The sequence below is a fragment of the Pan paniscus genome, chromosome X (assembly GCF_029289425.2).
Source record: "Pan paniscus chromosome X, NHGRI_mPanPan1-v2.0_pri, whole genome shotgun sequence".
In the NCBI taxonomy this organism is placed as follows: Eukaryota; Metazoa; Chordata; class Mammalia; order Primates; family Hominidae; genus Pan; species Pan paniscus.
The window spans coordinates 1,984,152-2,006,872 of NC_073272.2; the positions used below are offsets into that span (position 1 = coordinate 1,984,152).

The 22,721-nt window shown below is 46.7% G+C and overlaps 1 protein-coding gene across 3 annotated transcripts in view; it reads right to left on the bottom strand.

Moving 5' to 3' along the window:
- Positions 1 to 22,721, bottom strand: part of DHRSX (dehydrogenase/reductase X-linked) — a 302,105-nt gene that overhangs the window by 43,620 nt on the left and 235,764 nt on the right. For all 3 annotated transcript variants that reach the window (XM_034951362.4, XM_063601860.1, XM_055106613.2), the window contains one exon: positions 2,873 to 3,080. In XM_034951362.4, the coding sequence (XP_034807253.1) occupies positions 2,873 to 3,080 (208 nt within the window). The remainder of the gene's footprint in view (positions 1 to 2,872; positions 3,081 to 22,721) is intronic.

Genomic DNA, 22,721 nt, shown 5'->3' on the forward strand with positions numbered 1-22,721 from the left:
GGTATCCTAGGAGGCCCCCACGGCCCTCCCTTCGTTACATCCTGCCCCTCGTTGTGCAGGGAAATGCAAACTGTTAGGAGCTGGCAGGGCCTGTGTCCCTGGGCTCACCCTCCTCGTAGTCCTGAGGGTACTCCAGGGCCTGGGGGTGGGAAGGGCGCCCACCCTGCTGTACATTACAGAGGCTGGCCCCAAAATCTGATGCTGGCACAGCCAAGCAGCCAATTCTTTCCGAGTGTGGCATTAACGCTTTGTGATCTTAGGGCTGCAGAGAAATTCATAGGCGAGTCCGACTGTGTGCTCTGACTGTGTCTGTCTCCAAATTCCTACATGGAAATCCTCATCCCCTGTGAGATGGTGTTAGGAGGTGAGGCCCTTGGGAGGTGATGAGGTCACGATGGGGGAGACTCAAGTATGGAATCAGTGCCCTTATAAAGGGGACCCCAGGGAGCTCCCTTGCCCCTTCCACTGCCTGACGACACAGTGAGAAGGTGCCATATGTGAACCAGGAAGCGGGTTCTTGCCAGACCCTGGCACACTTTGATCTCGGACTTGCAGCCTCCAGAACCGTGAGACATAAATGTGTGTTATTTATAAGCCACCCAAACTATGGAATTTTTCTTTCTTTTTTTTTTTTTGAGACGGAGTTTTGCTGTTGTTACTCAGGCTGGAGTGCAGTGGCGTGATCTTGGCTCACCACAACCTCCGCCTCCCGGGTTCAAGCGATTCTCCTGCCTCAGCCTCCCGAGTAGCTGGGATGACAGGCGTCCACCACCACGCCCGGCTAATTTTGTATTTTTAATAGAGATGGGGTTTCACCATGTTGGTCAGGATGGTCTCAATCTCCTGACCTCGTGATCTACCTGCCTCAGCCTCCCAAAGTGCTGGGATGACAGGCGTGAGCCACCACACCCGGCCTGCTGGATTTTTTCTTATATCAGCTTAAACAAACTAAGATGATTATTCCCACAGAGGAATCGTTTTTATCCTTAAGGCGGGGTTAGGAGGAATTCACAAGAGAGACCTGCTGATGGACAGACAGTACATTGCGTGTTGACAGGAGTCCACACCAATGCTGCCTGCAGATGTAGTGCCTGACATTCCCATGGGGGCACAAGAGAAGGTTTAAATAGATGCATTTTCCTTTTCTATGTCTGACCTCTGTGTTTCTTGTCCCTTCTAAGAAATGAAGTAACAATACCATGGCACATTGCTAAGTTGCCCAAGGACAGCAAATGGCTGGGGATGTACATATCCCACAGCACAGCGCCAGGAGCACCTGTGCCCAGCAGATGCAGGGAGCACCATTTCCAGAGCACACGTGCCCAGCAGACACAGGTAGCAGTGTGCCCAGAGCACCTGTGTCCAGCAGATGCAGAGAGCACCATGCCCAAAGCACCAGTGCCCAGCAGATGCAGGGAGCACCGCAATCAGAGCACCAGTGCCCAGCAGATGCAGGGAGCACTGTTCCCAGAGGACCATGCCCAGCACATGCAGGGAGCACCGCACCCAGAGCACCAGTGCCTAGCATATGCAGGGAGCACCATGCCCAGAGCACCTGTGCCCAGAAGATCCAGGGAGCACCATTTCCAGAGCACGTGTGCCCAGTAGACACAGGGAGCACCGTGCCCAGAGCACCTGTGTCCAGCAGACTCAGGGAGCACCGTGCCCAGAGCACCTCTACCCAGCAGACTCAGGGAGCACCGTGCCCAGAGCACCAGTGCCCACCAGATGCAGGGAGCACTGTTCCCAGAGGACCATGCCCAGCAGATGCAGGGAGCATCGTGCCCAGAACATCTGTGCCCAGCAGATCCAGGGAGCACCATTTCCAGGGCACGTGTGCCCAGTAGACACAGAGAGCAGTGTGCCCAGAGCACCTGTGCCCAGCAGACACAGGGAGCACCATACCCAGAGCACCTGTGCTCAGCACATACAGGGAGCACCGTGCCCAGAGCACAATGCTCAGGAGATGCAAGGAGCACCGTTCTCAGAGCACCCATGCCCAGCAGATGCAGGGAGCACTGTACCCAGAGCACCTGTGCCAAGCGCACGCAGGGAGCACTATGCCCTGAGCACCAATGTGCAGCAAATGCAGGGGGCACTGTGCCCAGAGCACCCATGCCCAGCAGATTCCAGGGAGCACCATAGCCAGAGCACCTGTGCCCAGCAGATGGAGGAAGCACCAGTGCTCAGTAGATGCAGGGAGCACTGTCCCCAGAGCACCAGTGCTCAGCAGATGCAGGGAGCACTGTCCCCAGAGCACCAGTGCTTAGCAGACATAGGGAGCAGTGTCCCCAGAGCACCAGTGTCCAGCAGACGCAGGGAGCACTGTCCCCAGAGCACCAGTGTCCAGCAGACGCAGGGAGCACTGTCCCCAGAGCACCAATGCTCAGCAGATGCGGGGAGCACCAGTGTCCAGCAGACGCAGGGAGCACTGTCCCCAGAGCACCAGTGCTTGGCAGACGCAGGGAGCACTGTCCCCAGAGCACCAGGGTCCAGCAGACACAGGGAGCACTGTCCCCAGAGCAACAATGCTCGGCAGACACAGGGAGCACTGTCCCCAGAGCACCAGTGCTCGGCAGACGCAGGGAGCACTGTCCCCAGAGCACCAGTGCTCAGCAGACGCAGGGAGCACTGTCCCCAGAGCACCAGTGCTCGGCAGACGCAGGGAGCACTCTCCCCAGAGCACCAGTGTCCAGCAGACGCAGGTAGCACTGTCCCCAGAGCACCAGTGCTCGGCAGACGCAGGGAGCACTCTCCCCAGAGCACCAGCGTCCAGCAGATGCAGGGAGCGCCACACCCCACAGACAGAGGGAGATGAATAACCTTTAACCCACCTTTGATGCTGTTATGATTATTCACAGGGTGCACCCACCTGCTCTGAAGGTCGTCCATGTTCAGCTCAGCGACGTAATGGGTGGCAGAGGAGACGGTGACCACCCTCGCGCTGTGGCCAGGGGACCCAGACTCTTTCAGCGTATCCACCAGAAGGTTGGTCAGCAGGAAGTGCCCTAGGTAGTTCAGGCCGAAATGTTCTTCGAATCCATCTCTGGTTTTCCTCTGAGGGACCATCATCACCCCAGCTGGACAAAAGAGAATATCAGAAGGAGTTAGACTGGGGAAGACAGTGGAGAAATCTCACAGATGGATTCCCCAGATGCGCAAATGGCCCAGGACATCGGAGGGTGGGGTGTAGAGGTGGCGGCCATGTCTTCCTCCTGGGCCTCTGTTTCCTGCTTTAGGTGTGATGGAGAAGATTCTAGAAGATCACTGAAGTCCCTTCCTGCCTTCTGTCTCTGCATCTCTGTGCCTTGAGTTTAAAAAATAATAACCACAGGCTGGGCGCGGTGGCTCACGCCTGTCATCCCAGCACTTTGGGAGGCTGAGGCGGGTGGATCACCTGAGGTCAGAAGTTCATGCCTGTCATCCCAGCACTTTGGGAGGCCAAGGCGGGCGGATCATCTGAGGTCAGGACTTCAAGACCAGCCTGCCCAACATGGTGAAACCCTTGTCTCTAGTAAAAATACAAAAATTAGCCAGGTTTGGTGGCAGGGTTCTGTAGTTCCAGCTACTCAGGAGGCTGAGGCAGGAGAATCGCTTGAACCTGGGAGGCGGAGGTTGCAGTGAGCTGAGATCATGCAACTGCACTCCAGCCTGGTGACAGAGCGAGACTCCATCTCAAAAAAAAGAAAAAAAAAGGAAAAGAAAAATAATAACCACAATGATAACACAGCAACACATACAAGAGAGTGAGAATCATCCAAGTCACCAAACGGAGTCCCCTGGACAATTAATTATTCTGGGTGGCTGGGTGCAGTGGCTCATACATGTAATCCAAGGCTTTGGGTAGGTGAGTAGGGCAGACTGCTTGATGTCAGGAGTTCGAGACCAGGCTGTGCACCACAGTGAAACTCCATCTTTACCAAAAATACAAAAAATTAGTGGGTGTGGTGGTGCGTGCCTGTAGTCCCAGCTACTCGGGGAGGTTGAGGCGGGAGGATTGTTTGAGCCCAAGAGGTGGAGGTTGCTGTGAGCCGAGATTGTGCTACTGCACCCCGGCCTGGGCAACAGAGATCCTGTCTCCCCCCAGAATTCTGGACAAGTATAGCTGCTATGGCACCCCCTCTTCACTGAGTATCCCACAAACAAACTGCTCAGGTATCCTTTGAGAAATGCTGACCTCAGTATAAACATGGCCTGTCCTCACCCCTAGACCACAGGGCAGCCCTGTCGGTCATCATTCTATAGACATCATCATCACCGCAGGTTCTGTGCTTGACACGTTCTATCTGCCAGACACAGAACACCCCCACCCCTGTCAGGCCAAGCCCGGCTGAGCGCCTGCCCTGAAGTCCTTGCTGTGGAGGCCTGATCTCAAAGGTGACTTGTCCTAGAAACACGCACGAACCATACTGCCTTGTACTTAGAGCAGACCAGTTTGCTTGGATATTAATGCCAATGTAGATATGTATTTGTATGTACATGGATAACGTAGATGTGTATACATAGGCATGTTATATATGTACCTGGAATTCTGTATCTATCTACACGTAACGCAAATACAGGCACGTCTATTCATATACATATATGCATACGCATTTGTAAATGTGTTTATATAGCTATACACTTGGGTATATAACTGCATGTATGCATAATTCAAAGATATATGCCTATAGAGATATATGTTAGCATGTACATATGTGTTCACGTCTTTACATGCATAGATTCATTTTCAAATGCCTATAAATTTGTGCATATTTTCTTTTACATATATGTTGTATGCACATGTGCATGAGTTTGCATGTGTACACATTTATTCACATGTATATACATGTCCATACACATTTACATCTTTGCATGTGTATCTGCATATAGTGTATGTATATATTATATGTTTCTATTTGGAATTGTACAATCGCAAGTATTTGCATGTGTTCATACACCTACAAACACACAGCATTTGTCATTATTTGTACATTGGAACATCTACGTGTATTGCACACATGAATATGCATTTTGATTCATCTGTGGAATCCCATAGCTTTTGCATTTGTGCACGTTTGCATTTGCAAATGCATTTGAGGTGTATGATTAATACACACACACACCTATCCATTTGCATATGGACACGTTTGTGTTCAAAGATGTATTTCAATATGGAGCTATATTGATATTTGTAGATCTATTTCTGTATTTGTATATATATGTGTTTGCATCTGCATGTGTACATATCTTTCTATGCATATGCATTTGTATATGTGCTTGTGTGTATTTTATATGGAGCTATCTATACATATATGTAGGTCTAGCATTTGTCTATGTATTTGTATATGTATATCTGCATGTGTACATATTTTCCTATGCATATGCATTTGTATATGTGCTTGTATTAGTGTGTATGTATTTTATATCTACACACAGATATATAGAGGTCTAGCATTTCTCTGTGTATTTGTACATGTATACATGCATCTGCAAGCGCACACATTTTTTATATGTACATGTATTTGTATATGTGCTTGTATTTGTGTGTATTTTATATGGAGATATCTACACATATATAGGCCTAGCATTTCTCTACATATTTGTATATGTATACGTGTATCTGTACATGAATACATTTTCCTAGGTACATGCATTCATTTATGTGCTTGTATGTGTGTGTGTGTATTTTATATGTATTTATTTATTTTTTGAGAAGGAGTTTCACTCTTGTAGTCCAGGCTGGAGTGCAATGAGGCAGTCTCGCCTCACTGCAACCTCTGCCTCTCAGGTTCAAGCAATTTTCCTGCCTTAGCCTCCCGAGTAGCTGGGATTACAGGCACCCGCCACCACACTTGGCTAAATTTTTCTGTATTTTCAGTAGAGACGGGGTTTTGCCATGTTGGCCAGGCTGCTCTCAAACTCCTGACCTCAGGGGATCCGCCCACCTCGGCCTCCCTAAGTGCTGGGATTACAGGCGTGAGACACTGCACCCGGCCGTGTGTGTATTTTATATGGAGATATGTATATATCTATAGGTCTAGCATTTCTCTATGTATTTGTGTATGTATATGTACATCTGCATAGCGTACATCTTTTTCTATGCATATGCATTTGTACACGTGCTTGTGTTTGTGTGTATTTTATATGGAGCTATCTATACATATATGTAGGTCTCGCATTTCTCTATGTGTTTGTGTATGTAGAGATGTATCCGTAGGTGTATACATTTTTTGAGGTACATGCATTTGTATATGTGCTTGCTTCTGTGTGTACTGTAATATCCGTATGTTATTTGTGCCTCGGTACAGGGACCCATTTCCCTATAAATTTTTGATGTGTGTGCATTTGTGTACCTGCCTGTGTTTGTGTACACAGTCTTTCCAGTTGTACTTTATGAACACTCAAAACCAAAGCTGGCTCCTCGCGGGCTCAGCATTCCCAAAGAACCAGGCAGGAGCCACGTGGCCTTATCGACCCAACTTTGGAACTCCTACAGAGTTGTCACCACTGCCCCACTCTAGGAATTACGAGACAGTTAATGAGGACAGCCGAGATTCAAGAGACGGAGCAGGGACTCCAGCTCCCGAAGAGACGAGTGTGAAAAGAATTTGCAGGCCTGTTTTACAGCCTGTCCAACCCGCCTTTCAAAACTGTGGATGCACAGGCCGCACTGGATGCCCCATTGCACGGAGGGCCCACGGAAGACTCAGCAGTGGGTCCCGCGGCTCTACACGTCCCTGGCCCCAGTGGAGGCTTGACAATTGTGAGGTCCTTGAGGAGAAACCAACGTCTTATTCTGGCTGTAGCCGCCACAGTGCGGTTATAGAGCTTTGGGTACAGCAAGGGGGAAATAAAAAATAAACGTGGATGGAGATCTGCTGCTTTTGAGACATGAAGCCAGCTGGACTTCCTGGGTCGAGTGGAGACTTGGAGAACTTTTGTCTAGCTAAAGAATTGTAAAGGCACCAATCAGCACTCTAAAATGGACCATTCAGCAGTCTGTAAAATGGACCAATCAGTGCTCTGTAAAATGGACCAATCAGTGCTCTGTAAAATGGACCAATCAGTGCTCTGTAAAATGGACCAATCAGCGCTCTGTAAAATGGACCAATCAGTGCTCTGTAAAATGGACCAATCAGTGCTCTGTAAAATGGACCAATCAGCGCTCTGTAAAATGGACCAATCAGCAGGATGTGGGTCGGGCCAAATGAGGGAATAAAAGCTGGCCACCTGCGCCAGCTTGCGTCCCCTTCCACGTTGTGGAAACTTTGTTGTTTCACTCTTCACCATAAATCTTGCTGCTGCTCACATTTTGGGTCTGCACTACCTGTATGAGCTGTAAGACTCACTGCCAAGGTCCGCAGCTTCACTCCTGAAGTCAGCGAGTCTGCGAACCCACCAGAAGGAAGAAACTCCAGGCACATCTGAACATCTGAAGGAACAAACTCGGGACGCACCATCTTTAAAAGCCCTAACACTCAGCGCGAGGGTCTGCGGCTTCATTCTTGAAGTCAGCGAGACCAAGAACCCACAAGAAGGAATAAATTCTGGACACACTCTCACAGAGAATGGTGGCAGGGGAGAGGCACCGCCATGCCATTCCAGGCCTGTGGCCTGCTGAAATCCTCAGGGAGAAATGAGCAGACTGTTCAGGTGCAGTCCTTGCTTCTCACCTGCACACACTTTCCAGCCAGACTCAGTGCTTCCCCCTCCTACGTGAATATCTAGCTTTCAAAAAAACTTCCAGGATACAGACAATTTATTCCCTGAGCGTGTGCCTGTAAAACATCAGTAGTATAAACCAACTGGGAGGGATCCAATATCAATCAGGGTCCAGTATCAATCAGTCACAAGACACACGTGTATTAAACATTCAACACTCCTACAGTCCTCAAAGCCCATCTAACAAAACACTTCTGAGAAGTATGTCAGAATTCACCTCAGGAGTTATCCAGAAAAAAAGCCCGGCCCGGTGGGTCATGCCTGTAATCCTCCCAGCACTTTCAGAGGGCGAAGCTGGCAGATCAGTTCAGGTCAGGAGTTCGAGACCAGCTTGGCCAACATGGAGAAACCTTGTCTCTACTAAAAATACAAAATTAGCCGGGCATGGTGATGCATGCCTGTAATCCCAGCTACTTGGGAGGCTGAGGCAGGAGAATCGCTTGAACCTGGGAGGCAGAGGTTGCAGTGAGCCGAGATCACACCACTGCACTCCAGCCTGGGCGAAAGAGTGAGACAAAATGAAACAAAAAAACATACCTGCACCTGTCTGTTTCTTGCAGCACAACTCACAAACTGCAAACATACGGAATCAACCTAAGTTGATTTTTGTCTCAAAAACAAACAAAAACCAACAACAAAAAAACAAAAACACCAGAATAGGTTGCTGTGGGTGGACGGGAAGCTTTGCATTTTGATGAACTATAAACATCTTTTTCACGATGCCATTTTCCTCATATTTTATTTGATGTGAAGAATCTGGACACACAGCTCAATCCGTGCCTGAAGTGTCATACATTCCCAGCTTAGGAGAGACGAGCTTATCATGAACACCTGGCTTATGCATGCATGGTTTTGAAAGGCAGCTTCAGGGGGCTGTAAAGCGGGCCTGCAAATTCTTTTGACACTCGTCTCCTTGGGAGCTAGAGTCTATGCCCCTTCCCTTGAATCTCGGCCATGCTCATTAACTTTCTTGTTAATTCTTTTGTAGAACGCCACAGTGGTGTAAACACTGTGTGACTTCCAAAGTCGGGTCAGTAAGGTCACGTGGCCCCTGCTTGGTTCTTGGGAATGCTGAGTCCGGGAGGAGCCAGCTTTGGTTTAAAAAGGCTGAGCACCTTCAGCCTGACATGCTGGAGAGGCCCCAGGTACCTGTTCTTGTTGGCCCTCCCAGCTAAGCCCAGGTGACAGGCCGTACCAGCTTCCCGCCACCAGAGAAATCTATCCTGGACATCCAACCTGGTCAAGCCTTCAGATAAAGTCAGCCCCAGCTGCAGCCCCACAGGAGACCCCCAGGCAGAACTGCCTAAATTCCTGTGCCCCGAAAGAAAGTGAATTCATACAAGCTGTATAGAAAACAGCACGGATGTTCCTCTCAAAGAACTAAAAGCAGATCATTTGTTTGATCCAGCAATCCCACTCCTGGGTATCTACCCAAAGGAAAAGAAGTCCTTATATCCAAAAGACACCTGCAGGCCAGGCATGCTGGTTCACGCCTGTCATCCCAGCACTTTGGGAGACCAAGGCGGGCAGATCACCTGAGGTCAGGAGTTCGAGAGCAGCCTGGGCAACATGGAGAAACCCCAGAATTGCTTGAACCCAGGAGGTGGAGGTTGCAGTAAGCCGAGATCGCACCACTGCACTCCAGCCCGGGTGACAGAGCAAGACTCCATCTCAAAAATAAAAAAATAAATAAAATAATCAAACAAAACAATACAAAACAAAATACCTGCACCTGTCTGTTTCTTGCAGCACAACTCACAATTGCAAACATACGGAATCAACCTAAGTACCCCTCCGTGGAGTACTGGATAAAGAAAATGGAATGGAATACTAAGCCATTAAAAAGAATGGAATCGTGTCATTGGCAGTAACTTGGATAGAACTGGAGGTTATTATCCTACATGGAGTCACTCAAGAACAGAAAAGCAAATACACGTTCTCACTTGTAAGTGGGCGCTAAGCTCTGGGTATGCTTCTGGCATTGAAGGGGCATACGGAATAGAGGAATACACATTAGAGACTGAGGGTGGGGCTGTGAGTGAATCTGTCACCCAGGAAATGGCCACGGTACCCAACAGGTGGTTTTTCATCCCCTGCCTCCCTCCCCCTACCTTCTAGCAGTCAAGAGTTTCTGCTCTTCCCATCTTTGTGTCCATGAGTACCCGCTGTGTACCTTCCAGGTATAAGTCAGAACATGCAGTATTTGGTTTTCTGTTTCTGTGCTGGTTCTCTTAGGATAATGGCTTGCAGCTCTGAGCAAATTCTTGGTGACAACAGCATCGTTGGGGAAGGTATCTTTCGCAAGAGCAGAGGGGACAGTGCTTCTGTGCAGGCAGGTGGTGACCTGTGCTCCAGATGAATCCGAGCCGTGCTAGGGACTCGCCTGGCGGGGAAGCTGCGTGCGAATTCCTGCGCCGTGGTGAATGCAGCAGCCACGCGCAGGGACCCTGGATGCTGATAATTCATCGTTAGTGAGCTACTGAGTAATTACGTTTATTCCTATTTTATTATTATTATTTTGAGGTAAACTCTTGCTGTGTCACCCAGACTGGAGTGCAGTGTTGTGATGTCGGCTCACTGCAACCTCTGCCTCCTGGGTTCAAGCGATTCTCCTGCCTCAGCCTCCCGAGTACATGGGATTACAGGCACCTGCCCCGATGCCCAGCTATTTTTTGTATTTTTAGTAGAGACGGGGTTTCACCATGTTGGCCAGGCTGCTCTTGAACTCCTAATCTCAACTGATCCTCCCACCTTGGCCTCCCAAAGTGCTAGGACTACAGGTGTGAGCCACTGCACCCAGCCCTACTAATATTATTATTTTTTTGGAGACAGAGTCTCGCTCTGTCAACCAAGCTGGAGTGCAGTATGTCCGTATTTTATTTTTTATTTCATTGTTTTTGAGATGGAGTCTCACTCTGTTGCCCAGGCTGGATTGCAGTGGGTTGATCTCGGCTCACTGCAACCTCTGCCTCCCAGGTTCAAGTGATTCTCCTGCCTCAGCCTCCCAAGTAGCTGGGATTACAGGTGTGCACCACAACACCCGGCTAAACTTTTTTTTTTTTTTTTTTTTTTTTTTTTTGTATTTTTAGTAGAGATGGGGTTTTGTCATGTTGACCAGTCTGGTCTCGAACTCCTGACCCCAAGTGATCTGCCCGCCTCAGCCTCCCAAAGTGCTGGGATCCCAGGTGTGAGCCACCGCGCCCGGCCACGCACCCGTATTTTAAACCACAGTGTCACGGAGACGTTTCTAGGCAGCAAACCCACCTGAAACGCTGATATTTACAGAACGAAAGCCTGACATATTCTGAAGGAGAAATTGTTTTGTTGTTGAGTTCTTTGCCAATGGCTTTAGGTATTAATTTTCCTCTTCTTATGTAAGCAGAGCGTTGAAAGACCAGATTGGTGCCAGGCAGAGAGATTGGATAGGTGCCTGAGATGCCTGTTAGGAGGCCATTATCATGGCCTAGGAAGAGATGATGGTACCCCAGAGGAGGGATTGACGGAAGTCCGAAATGCAGAATTGAGTACTAGTTAGACAATCGATGGCAAATTCAAATGCCTGTAGGCTTTTGTAGGTGTTTTAAATTTTCCATAATCATGTTTTTTTCGGCATCAGTAAAATTCTATTTATTTATTTTTGTCAAGTTATTATTTTCTTTTAAATCAAAGGAACGTATAAAAAAGGTGCACAGGGCTGGGCACGGTGACTCACATCTGTAATCCCAGCACTCTGGGAGGCCGAGGCAGGCGGATGACCTGAGGTCAGGAGTTTGAGACCAGCCTGGCCAACTTGGTGAAACCCCGTCTCTACTAAAAATACAAAAAAAAAAAAAAAAAAAAAATTAGCTGAGTGTGGTGGCGGGCACCTGTAATTTCAGCTGCTTGGGAGGCTGAGGCAGGAGAATTTCTGGAACTCAGGAGGCAGAGGTTGCAGTGAGCTGATATCGTGCACTGCACTCCAGCCCCGGCCGACAACAGCGAGACTATGTTTCAAAACAAAAAAAAAAAGGTGCAGAGATCATGAGGGAAATCTCAATGGAATCATCCAAAGTGAGCACTCTCCCCTCTCAGGTAACCGCCTCCCACATCTGCACGCCTAAGCCCTTTTTTGATCCAAAATTAATTATCACATTCTTCTAAGGTAACTACAATTCCAATTTCCATTACCATAGAGTTAATTTGCCTGTTTTTTTCTGGGAGGCGGAGATTGCAGTGAGAAGAGGTTGTGCCACTGCACTCCAGCCTGGGCGACAGAGCAAGGCTCTGTCTCAAAAAAGGAAATAAATAAATAAAATAAAATAATGATTTGCCTCTTTTTTTAAATTTTAATTTAATTTTATTTTTGAGATGGACTCTCGCTCTGTCACTAGGCTGGAGTGCAGTGGCACAATCTCGGCCCACTGCCGCCTCCGCCTCCTGGGTTGAAGCGATTCTCCTGCCTCAACCTCCTGAGTAGTTGGGATTATAGGTGCATGCTACTATGCCCAGCTAATTTTTGTATTTTTAGTAGAGACAGGATTTCACCGTGTTGGCCAGGATGGTCTCGAACTCTTGACCTCGTGATCCATCCACGTCGGCCTCCCAAAGTGCTGGGATTACAGGCATGAGCCATCGCGCCCGGCCTGTTTCTTAAAATTTCAATAATTTTTGGGAAACCAGTGGTTTTGGGCTACATGGATACATTCTTCTGTGGTGACCTCTGAGATTCTGGTGCACAAGTTTTAATCATCAGCAAATATACTGATGTTTCATTGCGAATTTTCTAAGGAATAAGAAAATCCTGTGGCCACGTCAGTGTATCGGGTGCCGTCCACGTTAGGAGCATTCACGGAATCTGTCTCTTCGCCAATTCAGAGGTGGAGAATACACAATAGAACTATCGTTCATTGATCTGCCAATCGAAAGGTGGAAAATACACAATAAAACTATCATCCATTGATCTGCCAATTGAAAGGTGGAAAATAAACAGTAAAATTATCATTCATTGATCTGCCAATTCAAAGGTGGAAAATAAACAGTAAAATTATCGTCCATTGATCTGCCAATTCAAAGGTGGAAAATACGCAATACAATTATCGTTCATTGGTCTGTGCACCTAATGGCATTTTACTGGGGAGTGAACGCTCAGGGTCGCAATCACATATTGTGCCTCAAGCAGCGAACACAGGTGAGGTGTATCCTGAACAGAGGAGGAGAAGGGAGAGTTCTCCGCTCTCCAAGCGGAGAACTCCAGAGAAAGGAGAGTGGTGGGGATGAAAGGGCAATCAGAGAGAGAGAGGGAGGGCAAAGAAGAAAGGAAGAGAGAAGGAGAGGGAGGAAATAGGGAGAAAGAGAGACAGAGAAAGAGAGATGGAGAGGGAACAGGGAGAGAGAGGGAGGGCAAACGAGAGGGAGAGAGGAGGAGAGGGAGGAAATAGGGGGAAAGAGAGAAAGAGAGATGGAGAGGGAACAGGGAGAGAGAGGGAGGGCAAACAAGAGAGGGAGAGAGGAGGAGAGGGAGGAAATGGGGGAAAGAGAAAGAGAGATGGAGAGGGGGCAGGGAGAGAGAGGGAGGGCAAACGAGAGAGGGAGAGAGAAGGAGAGGGAGGAAATGGGGGAAAGAGAGAAAGAGAGATGGAGAGGGAACAGGGAGAGAGAGGGAGGGCAAACGAGAGGGAGAGAGAAGGAGAGGGAGGAAATAGGGGGAAAGAGAGAAAGAGAGATGGAGAGGGGAGAGGGAGAGAGAGGGAGGGCAAACGAGAGAGGGAGAGAGAAGGAGAGGGAGGAAATAGGGGGAAAGAGAGAAAGAGAGATGGAGAGGGGGCAGGGAGAGAGAGGGAGGGCAAACGAGAGAGGGAGAGAGAAGGAGAGGGAGGAAATAGGGGGAAAGAGAGAAAGAGAGATGGAGAGGGAACAGGGAGAGAGAGGCAGGGCAAACAATAGAGGGAGGGAGAGGGAGGAAATAGGGGGAGAGACAGAGAGAGAGAGACAGAGAGAGAGAGAAAGGGGGGGAGAAGGAAGGCAAAGGAGAGAGGAGGAGAGATGGAGAGAGGAGGAGAGATGGGGAAGGAGGAAAGAGGGGGAAGGAGGAAAGACAGAGAAGGGGGAGAGAGAGGAAGACAAAGGAGATAGAGAGACAAAGGGAGAGAGAGGAAGACAAAGGAGATAGAGAGACAAGGGGAGAGAGAGGAAGACAAAGGAGATAGAAGGAGAAGAGGGAGGGTGTGCGAAAGGAAAACAAAGGGAGAGAGAGAAGAAAGAGGGGAGGGAGAGAAGGGAAAAGGAGGGAGAGAGGGAGAGAGAGAATGGGAGAAAAAGAGAGAGAGAAGAGGGGAGAAAGAGGGAGAGAGGGAGGGAGAGAGGGAGGGAGAGAGGGAGGGAGAGAGGGAGGGAGAGAGGGAGGGAGAGAGAGGGAGAGTGGGAGAGAGAGAAGAGGGGAGAAAGGGAGGGAGGGAGGGGGAGAGAGAGAGAAGAAAGGAGAGAGAAGAAGGGAGAGAGAGAGGGAGAAAGGGAGAGAGAGAAGGGAGAAGGGGAGAGAGAGAAGGGAGAAGGGGAGAGGGAGGGGGAGAGAGGTAGCGAGAAGGGAGGTCGAGAGCAAAATAGTAGAAGGGGGTACAGGGGTGGATTGAGGAGAGAGAGAGACAGAGAAAAAGCAAAAGGGAGAAGAAAACTGAGACAGTGAAGAGGTGGAAAGAGAGAATGAAAGAGAGACGGGGAGAAGGAGGAGAGAGAGAGAGAGAGTTACAGAGAGAGAGATAGAGGAGAAAAGCATTTGAGTAACTGAAAAACCACTGCTTCTCAACCCACTTCCTAGAATCTCGGGAGGGCGGTGGGAAGGATGGAGCCAGTCCAGGGAGGCTATGGGACGGACGCCCTGAACATCTAGCCTTCTCTAGCAGGGAACAGCCTGCCGCAGAGTCACAACAGACCACATCCCATGCTGCTGCCAACACCAACACTAAAAGAACATCCAAATGCCTCCTGTTCAGAGAAGGCGCCATCGGGAGAGGCAGAGGAAACCACTACAGAACAGAAAGCTACTCTATCCACAGAAGAGAAGCTCTGGAAGAGAAGCAAACAGAAGGCACGCAGAATAAATGGTCTACACCTGTGCAGACTCAAGGATCCGCTGACGAATGCATGAGCCGTGATGCAACACTTTCCGTCTTCCCGGGAGGGAGACCAGATGACTGTGGAGCCCGAGTCACATAGAAAATGCCAGGCGCCCACAAAGACAGGAGATGGCTGCTCAGGTGTCCGTCCACCAAAAAGTGGGTCCTCAGTGAGGACTGGCTCCATTGCACCTCAGTCTTCTGTTGATGCAGAACTGCACACCTGGGCTTCCCCGAATGAATCTTCCTTAACTCTCATGGGTCTTGTAGGTGCCCTGTGCCCATTTGCTCATTTGAATGAACTCATTAGAATTCATTCATTCATTTGATTCCATTCATTCATTTGCATCATTTGAATTCATTCCTTCATTTGAATTCACTTGTTCCTTTGAATTCATTCATTCACTTGAATTTATTCATTTAAATTCACTCATTTGAATTCATTCATTCCTTTGAATTCGTTCATTCCTTTGAATTCACTCATTCCTTGGAGTTCACTCATTCCTTGGAGTTCACTCATTCCTTTGAATTCACTCATTCCTTTGAATTCACTCATTCCTTTGAATTCACTCATTCCTTTGAATTCATTCATTCCTTCAAATTCACTCATTCCTTTGAATTCATTCATTCATTCCCCTGAATTTATTCGTTCCTTTGAATTCATTTGTTCCTTTGACTTCATTTGTTCATTCATTTGAATTCATTCATTTGAATTTATTCATTCCCTTAAATTCATTCAGATTCACTCATTTGAATTCATTCATTCATTCCTTTGAATTCATTCCTTTGAATTCATACATTCCTTTCAATTCATTTAGTCCTTTGAATTCATTCGTTCCTTTGAATTCATTTGTTCATTCATTAGAATTCATTCATTCATTAGAATTCATTCATTTGAATTCATTTGTTCATTCCTTTGAATTCATTTGCATTCATTCATTCCTCTGAATTCATTCATTCATTTGAATTCTTTCATTCATTCAAATTCACTCATTTGAATTCATTCAAGTGAATGAATGAATTTGAATGAATGAATGAATGAATGGGTGAATGAAGAACTGTACCAAAAAACAGAGTCTTTAGGTCTCTGGCCAGGGAAGAATCATTGTTATTTTTCAGGGTCACCCTGTATCATGGATGTATTTCTTTGGTGGTAGGAAAAATAATGCTTCGTAATTCTTTATCTCAGAAAGAAATTCATCCATTAGAGTTATGGGAAGATGGCTGACAAGGATAAATCTATAAATCCTCTGCAGTTATTAAAAATCTATCCATTTTCAGACATGGGGATGGGAAGCTAGATAAATACAATTTTGAAGTGAATAAACCATAAATACTGGCTCTGCAGGAGGTCTATTATTGATTTATTCTTGTGCTTGATAAATCATCACGTTGCCTCTGAGCTTCCCACAGCAGCCAGACAGAGGCAGTCGGGTTCTATTTTCAACCCACTAGCAAATGAAAAAGATATTCTATGTCTGAAGTATTTAATGTTTGCAAAACCTTGATTGCTCTAAGAATAAAAAAAGAAAAGCACGAAGTGTAGCTCCTTCTTGCCTTGGAAGTCACCCTGGCTGAGCTCAGCTGGGGCTGTTTTCCATGAGACTTGAGGCACGTGGTTGACTAGCAGGAGTTTTGGAGAGAAGGTTCTGGGGAAATAGTTTAGGGCAGCAGTCCCCAACCTTTTTGGCACCAGGGACCACTTTTGTGAAAGACAATTTTCTGAAGACAGAAGGTGGAGGTGGAATGTGGGGATGGTTTTGGGATGATTCCGGGGCATGACATTTATTGTACAATTTATTTGTATTATTATTACATTGTACTATATAATGAAATAATTCTACAAGTCACCATCATATAGAATCAGTGGGAGCCCTGAGCTTGTTTTCCTGTGACTAGACAGTCCCATCTGGGGGTGATGGGAGACAGTGACAGATCATCAGGAATTAGATTCCATAAGGAGCGCACAACCTAGATCCCTCGCATGCACAGATCATCAGGCTTTAGCTTTTCATAAGGAGTGCACAACCTAAGTCCCTCACATGCACAGTTCACAGTAGGGTTTGTGCTCCTATGAGAATCTAATGCTGCTGCTGATCTGACAGGAGGCAGAGCTCAGGCAGTCATGTGAACAATGGGGAGTGGCTGTAAATACAGATGAAGCTTTGCTTGTTCACTTGCCACTCACCTTCTGCTGTGCGGCCGGTGTCCTAACAGGCCATGGACTGGTACTATGACCTGGGGGTTGGACAGCCCTGGTTTAGGGGTCTGCAGACCCCCTACTAGCCTCTTAGACACTAAAAGTACCACCACTGGAGTCCTTCCCTGAGGCTGCCTGTAAATAGAAACTCTATTTACATAAGTTGACACCAGCAATATCCCAAACATGCAATCCAGCAATCTCATTTGCACACAACGAAGAATTCTGATGCACAAACCAACAAGAAAAATCCTTGATTTCTTCTCTAAGTCAAGGTACATCTGGCCCAAGCTTCAGCACACCGGCTGGTGATGAACCCATTCTCAGCGTTGACTGTATAGAATCCAGCCTTCTCATTTGCACACAATGAAGATGAATTCTGATGCATAAACCAAGGCATGCAACAAATGAGAAAAATCCTTTACTTCTTCTCTAAATCAACGTACATCTGGCTCAAGCCTCCAGCACAAGAGCTGGTGATGAATCCATTCTCAGTGCTGACTGTGTAGAATCCAGCCTTCTCATTTGCACACCACGAAGATGAATTCTGATGCACAAACTAAGGCATGCAATAAATGAGAAAAATACTTTGCTTCTTCCCTAAATCCAGGTACATCAGACCCAGGCCTCCAGCACACGGGCTTGTGCTGAATCCATTCTCAGTGCTGACTGTATAGAATCCAGCCTCGTCATTTGCACACCATGAAGATGAATTCTGATGCACAAACCAAGGCAAAAAATGCTTTACTTCCTCTCTAAATCAAGGTTCATCTGGCCCAAGCCTCCAGCACACAGGCTGGTGATGAATCCATTCTCAGCATAGACTGTGCCATCTGGGCTACTTCTGGCTTGAGGAGCACTTATCCCTGCAGCTTTCCATCCACCCTGGGTACCTCGGGAGGCCCCTTTCCAAGCCCATGGGGTTCACGAAGCTCCATGGTTCTGTTGCATTTCCAAGAGAACCAAGAGGATTTGTCAACAAGAGACTGCCTCTCTGCATTTCTGTCTTCTTGTGAAGAGTGGGCAATGGGTATTCAACACAGCCTCCAAAAGTGAAGTCTCCAGCTCTTTTCTAGAAGCTTCTGTCTGTACCCACAGAGGAAAAAAAAAAAAAATCCAGATCCTCTGCAACTGAGCTCTTCTCAACAGTGACCCCAGGGACAAGATGAACCTTAGTCAGCCACAAAAACCTACAGGGAGTCCAGGAAAGCCACAGCCTGAGAAACCTCTTGAAAAATGTAGAACAAAAAGATAAAAGGAAGAAAGCGCAAAGTGTTATTTCAAGCCATCATCTTGTAACAAATGGATTCTCATTATCACCTCCTGGAAATGGTGTTCTGAGCAGCACAGGCTGGGGAATTCCAGGGAGGCGTGTGACTTGGGGTGCAATCTTCTCTGTACTTTACAAGACTGTGTTGTCACATTGCAAGAGGTGTGTTTTCTAAGGCAGAACATTTCACAGAATGATTATTGGTCCAATGTTTGTTTCCGTTGCTAAAGTATGATTTCTATGAGGTCAAGAATCTGGCTTATTATTTTATTTTTCCTGCAAGCGAAGTATGTGAAGGGCAGAGTAGGTAGGTATGGCAGGTTAAATAATGCACAACTCAAGATGTCCAGGTCCACATTATTCATGTGGGAGACAGAATCATGACCCCAAAAATGCCCACACTGTAATCCCCATGTGGGAGACACAATAATGGCCCCAAAGATGTCCACATCCTAATCCTCAGGTGGAAGACAGAATAATGGCCCCAAAGATGTTCACATCCTAATCCTCATGTGGTAGACAGAATAATGGCCCCAAAAATGTCCACATCCTAATCCTCATGTGGAAGACAGAATAATGACCCAAAGATGTCCACATCCCAATCCTCATGTGGAAGACAAAATAATGGCCCCGAAGATGTCCACATCCCAATCCTCATGTGGAAGACAAAATAATGGCCCCGAAGATGTCCACATCCCAATCCTCATGTGGAAGACAAAATAATGGCCCAGAAGATGCCCACATCCTAATCCCCATGTGGTACACAGAATAATGGCCCTGAAGATGTCCACATCCTAATCCCCATGTGGAAGCCGAACAATGGCCCCAAAGATGTCCATATGCTAATTCCCATGTGGTAGATAGAATAATAGCCCCAAAGATGTTCACATTCTAATCCTCATGTGGTAGACAGAATAATGGCCCCAAAGATGTCCACATCCTAATCCTCATGTGGAAGACTGAATAATGGCTCTAAAGATGTCCACAGACTAATTCTCATGTGGTCGACACAATAACGACCCCAGAGATGCCCACAACCTATTCCCAATTTGGAAGAGTAATAACTCAAAACATGAAAAAATGTCCATGTCCTCATCTCTGGAACACATGAAAATGTGACTTTCACGGCAAAAGGGCCTTTGTAGATGTGAATCAGTGGAAGATCTTGAGATGAGGTGATTATCTGAGATGATCCTGGTGGGCCCCAAATAATCACAATGGTTCTTCTACAAGGCAGGCAGAAGAACAAAAGTAAGTGAAGGAGATAAAAAAAAAGAGAAGGCAAGATGAGAGAGAGAAAGAGAGAGAAGGGAAGAGAGGGGGAGAGAGAGAGAACAAGAAAGAGAGATTCAAAGGTGTCTCATTGCTGGCTTTGTTGTTGTTTTTGTTGTTTTGAGATGGAGTTTTGCTCTTGTTGCCCAGACTGGAGTGCAGTGGTGTGATCTCAGCTTACTGCAACCTCTGCCTCCCGGGTTCAAGCAATTCTCCTGCCTCAGCCTCCCGAGTAGCTGGGATTACAGGCATGCGCCACCATGCCCAGCTAATTTTGTATTTTTAGTAGAGACAGGGTTTCACGATGTTGTCCACGTTGGTCTCGAACTCCTGACCTCACGTAATCCACCTGCCTCGGCCTCCCAAAGTGCTGAGGTTACAGGCGTGAGCCACTATCATTGCTGGCTTTAAGGCCGGGTTGGAGGCCATGGGTGAAGAAACGCTGACAGTCTTCTAAAAACTGGGGAAGGAAATACTCTCCTCTAGAACCGGTGTCAGCCATAGACTCAGGAATTTCACACTGGACTTACTGGCTTGAGGTGCCTCTGAGGCATTGAGCGAAGGTAAAAGGTCTTAGCATGGAAGAAAGGTCTAGATAAGTCTAGGAAGAAGTAAACCCAATACGTGCATGAGATTTTCTACAGAAGAGATAGGGTACAGAGACAATCCAACAACAAGACCCTTTTGATTCAAATTCAACCCTGTCCCGGTTTCCAGAATATTTTTGTTTGTTTCTGAGAGCCCTGTGTGCCTTGTTTAAAATCTGTTGAGAAAAGGAACAGAGGAGAATCCTAGGAATGCAACAGCCATTTCAAAAGGTAAACGTGGTGGTTGAGTGATGGAGTATACGCTGGTTAGCCTGTGTCAACTGGTGTTAGCCTGTATCCACTGTCACAGATGTGGTTCATATACACATTGCTCAGTAAAATTCTGCTCCCCGCAGAACACAGTATAAGATTCTGCTGGAGAAACACATCATATCTGACATTCCTAATTTTTTTTTTTTGAAACAGTCTTGCTCTGTTGCCCAGGCTGGAGTGCAATGGTGTGGTCTCGGCTCACTGCAGCCTCCACCTCCCAGGTTCAAGCGATTCTCCTGCCTCAGCCTCCCGAGTAGCTGGGACTACAGATGCCCGCCACCACGCCTGGCTAATATTTGTATTTTTAGTAGAGACAGGGTTTCACCATATTGGTCAGGCTGGTCTTGAACCCCTGACCTCAGGTGATCCACCCACCTCAGCCTCCCAAAGTGTTGGGATTACAGGGGTGAGCCACCGTGCCCGGCCTGAGATTCCTAATTTTTTCTGCTTACTGGTGGATGCAAGCCCATACCAAATGGATGGAACTAGTCGCACAAAAGTCCTAAGAGGATAGACAGCTCTGTTTTGTTTGTCTCTATGCAAGGGCACCATGTCATGTATGTATTTCCACCTCCAACTGCTCTGTGATAAAGTGCTCCCATTACTAATGAGTAAGGGTGTTAAACAGAATGAGGAAATGAGACGTCGGGTGGTATAGGATCTCCACAGTGCCTCTAAGTGGTCTCCACATTTGGCGACTTATAATGCTATAATTCTAATCACTTCTAATACTGATGGGTCTTCAGGAAAGGAAGTCCACACCCAGTGCTGAGACAGAAGATTCCAAATGGCTGCTGACTGGGAAATCATTTATGCCTGCATAGAAACTTCAGATCCCACCAGGATGGCAAATCTGAAAAATGTTATTCATCTCCAAAGAAGACACAGAAAGTTAAAATCATTCCGGACCTTCCAACAGGAGCCACTAGCATTGATAATACAATGTTTCTTACCAGGCTAAGTACATGGAAATGGTGTTGTCTGTAGCTACTTGAGTGGCACTCACACATCATAGCTATGTCTGCACGTATTTTTATGCATAAATACATATACATCATACATCAAATACATATACAAATACATACGCACTCACACATCATAGCTATATCTGTACAAATTTTTATGCATAAATTGGCATCACACTCTATGTATAGTTTTATATCCCATGCTTCTCCTTTAAACTCTAGCATAATAATTTCCAATTAAACAAGTGGGTTGAGGGGGAACCGTGGGTATCTCATCCACTTTCCTATCCTCCAATCCCATTAATGTTATAGAAAAACACGAAACACATCAAGACAAAAAGAAAAAAAAATTAGAGAGAAGCTACCACATCTTGGCAGCTGGAAACAGACAGGTATTACAACTTTAGTACAAAGAGTAATGCTTTCTTCCTCCTTACAGACATGTCCATATCCTAATCTCCAGAATTTATGAAAATGGTACGTTAGATAGCACAAGGGGTTTTGCAGAATTAAGAATCTTTAAGGGTCTAGGTGGGTAATGGAATAATTACATTGGGTAATCACAAGACCCTTTTGCTGATTTTTTTGTCTGCAATCTGAAGTGTCAATAACTTGATAAATATTTCATGTATTTGAAAGGAATGTGCTGTCTTTATGGGCTCACTGTTTGACGTACGTCTGTTCTATCCACTGTATTAATGCCACTATTTATTTCCTCTCTGAATTTGCATTTGGTCTCCATCTGTGAAAGTGATGTGTTAAATTCTACTAGTACACATGTTTGTTGGTGTATTTCTGAGACCTTTAGTTCTATGTATTTACTTAGTTTGGAGATGTCAATAACTGCACCTCCTCAGTGTGGAGGGTTCAGGTTAACTTTTATAAAAAATAAAATGGACTGCAGCAGGGGATGAGAGTAATGGGCATCAGTGTTACGAGGAGAAACATTAAGTGTTGCAATGAACTTAAGCACTCAGCGTGGCCCAAAGAAGGGCTCAAGGTCAACAGTAAGCGTTGCAATGAACTTAAGTGCTCAGCATGGCCCAAAGAATGGCTCAAGGTCAACAGTAAGTGATGCAATGACTTTAAGAGCTCAGCGTGGCTCAAAGAAGGGCTCAAGATCAGGGGTGGTTTGTGTTGAAGATTGGCAGATGGGCAGATTGAAGGTGGGGAAGGGGAGATATTGACTCCACCTATCTGGGTGAGAATGTTGAACAGGGGGTAAAATCAAGAGATAAATGGTAATGAGCTTCTAGTGCCCAAATAATGACTCTCAGGGGAATGTGGTGATGGTTTTGTAAGATAACATTTGGGAAAACACCAACCCTTAGCATGTGCCTCATACACTTTAGTCCAAGT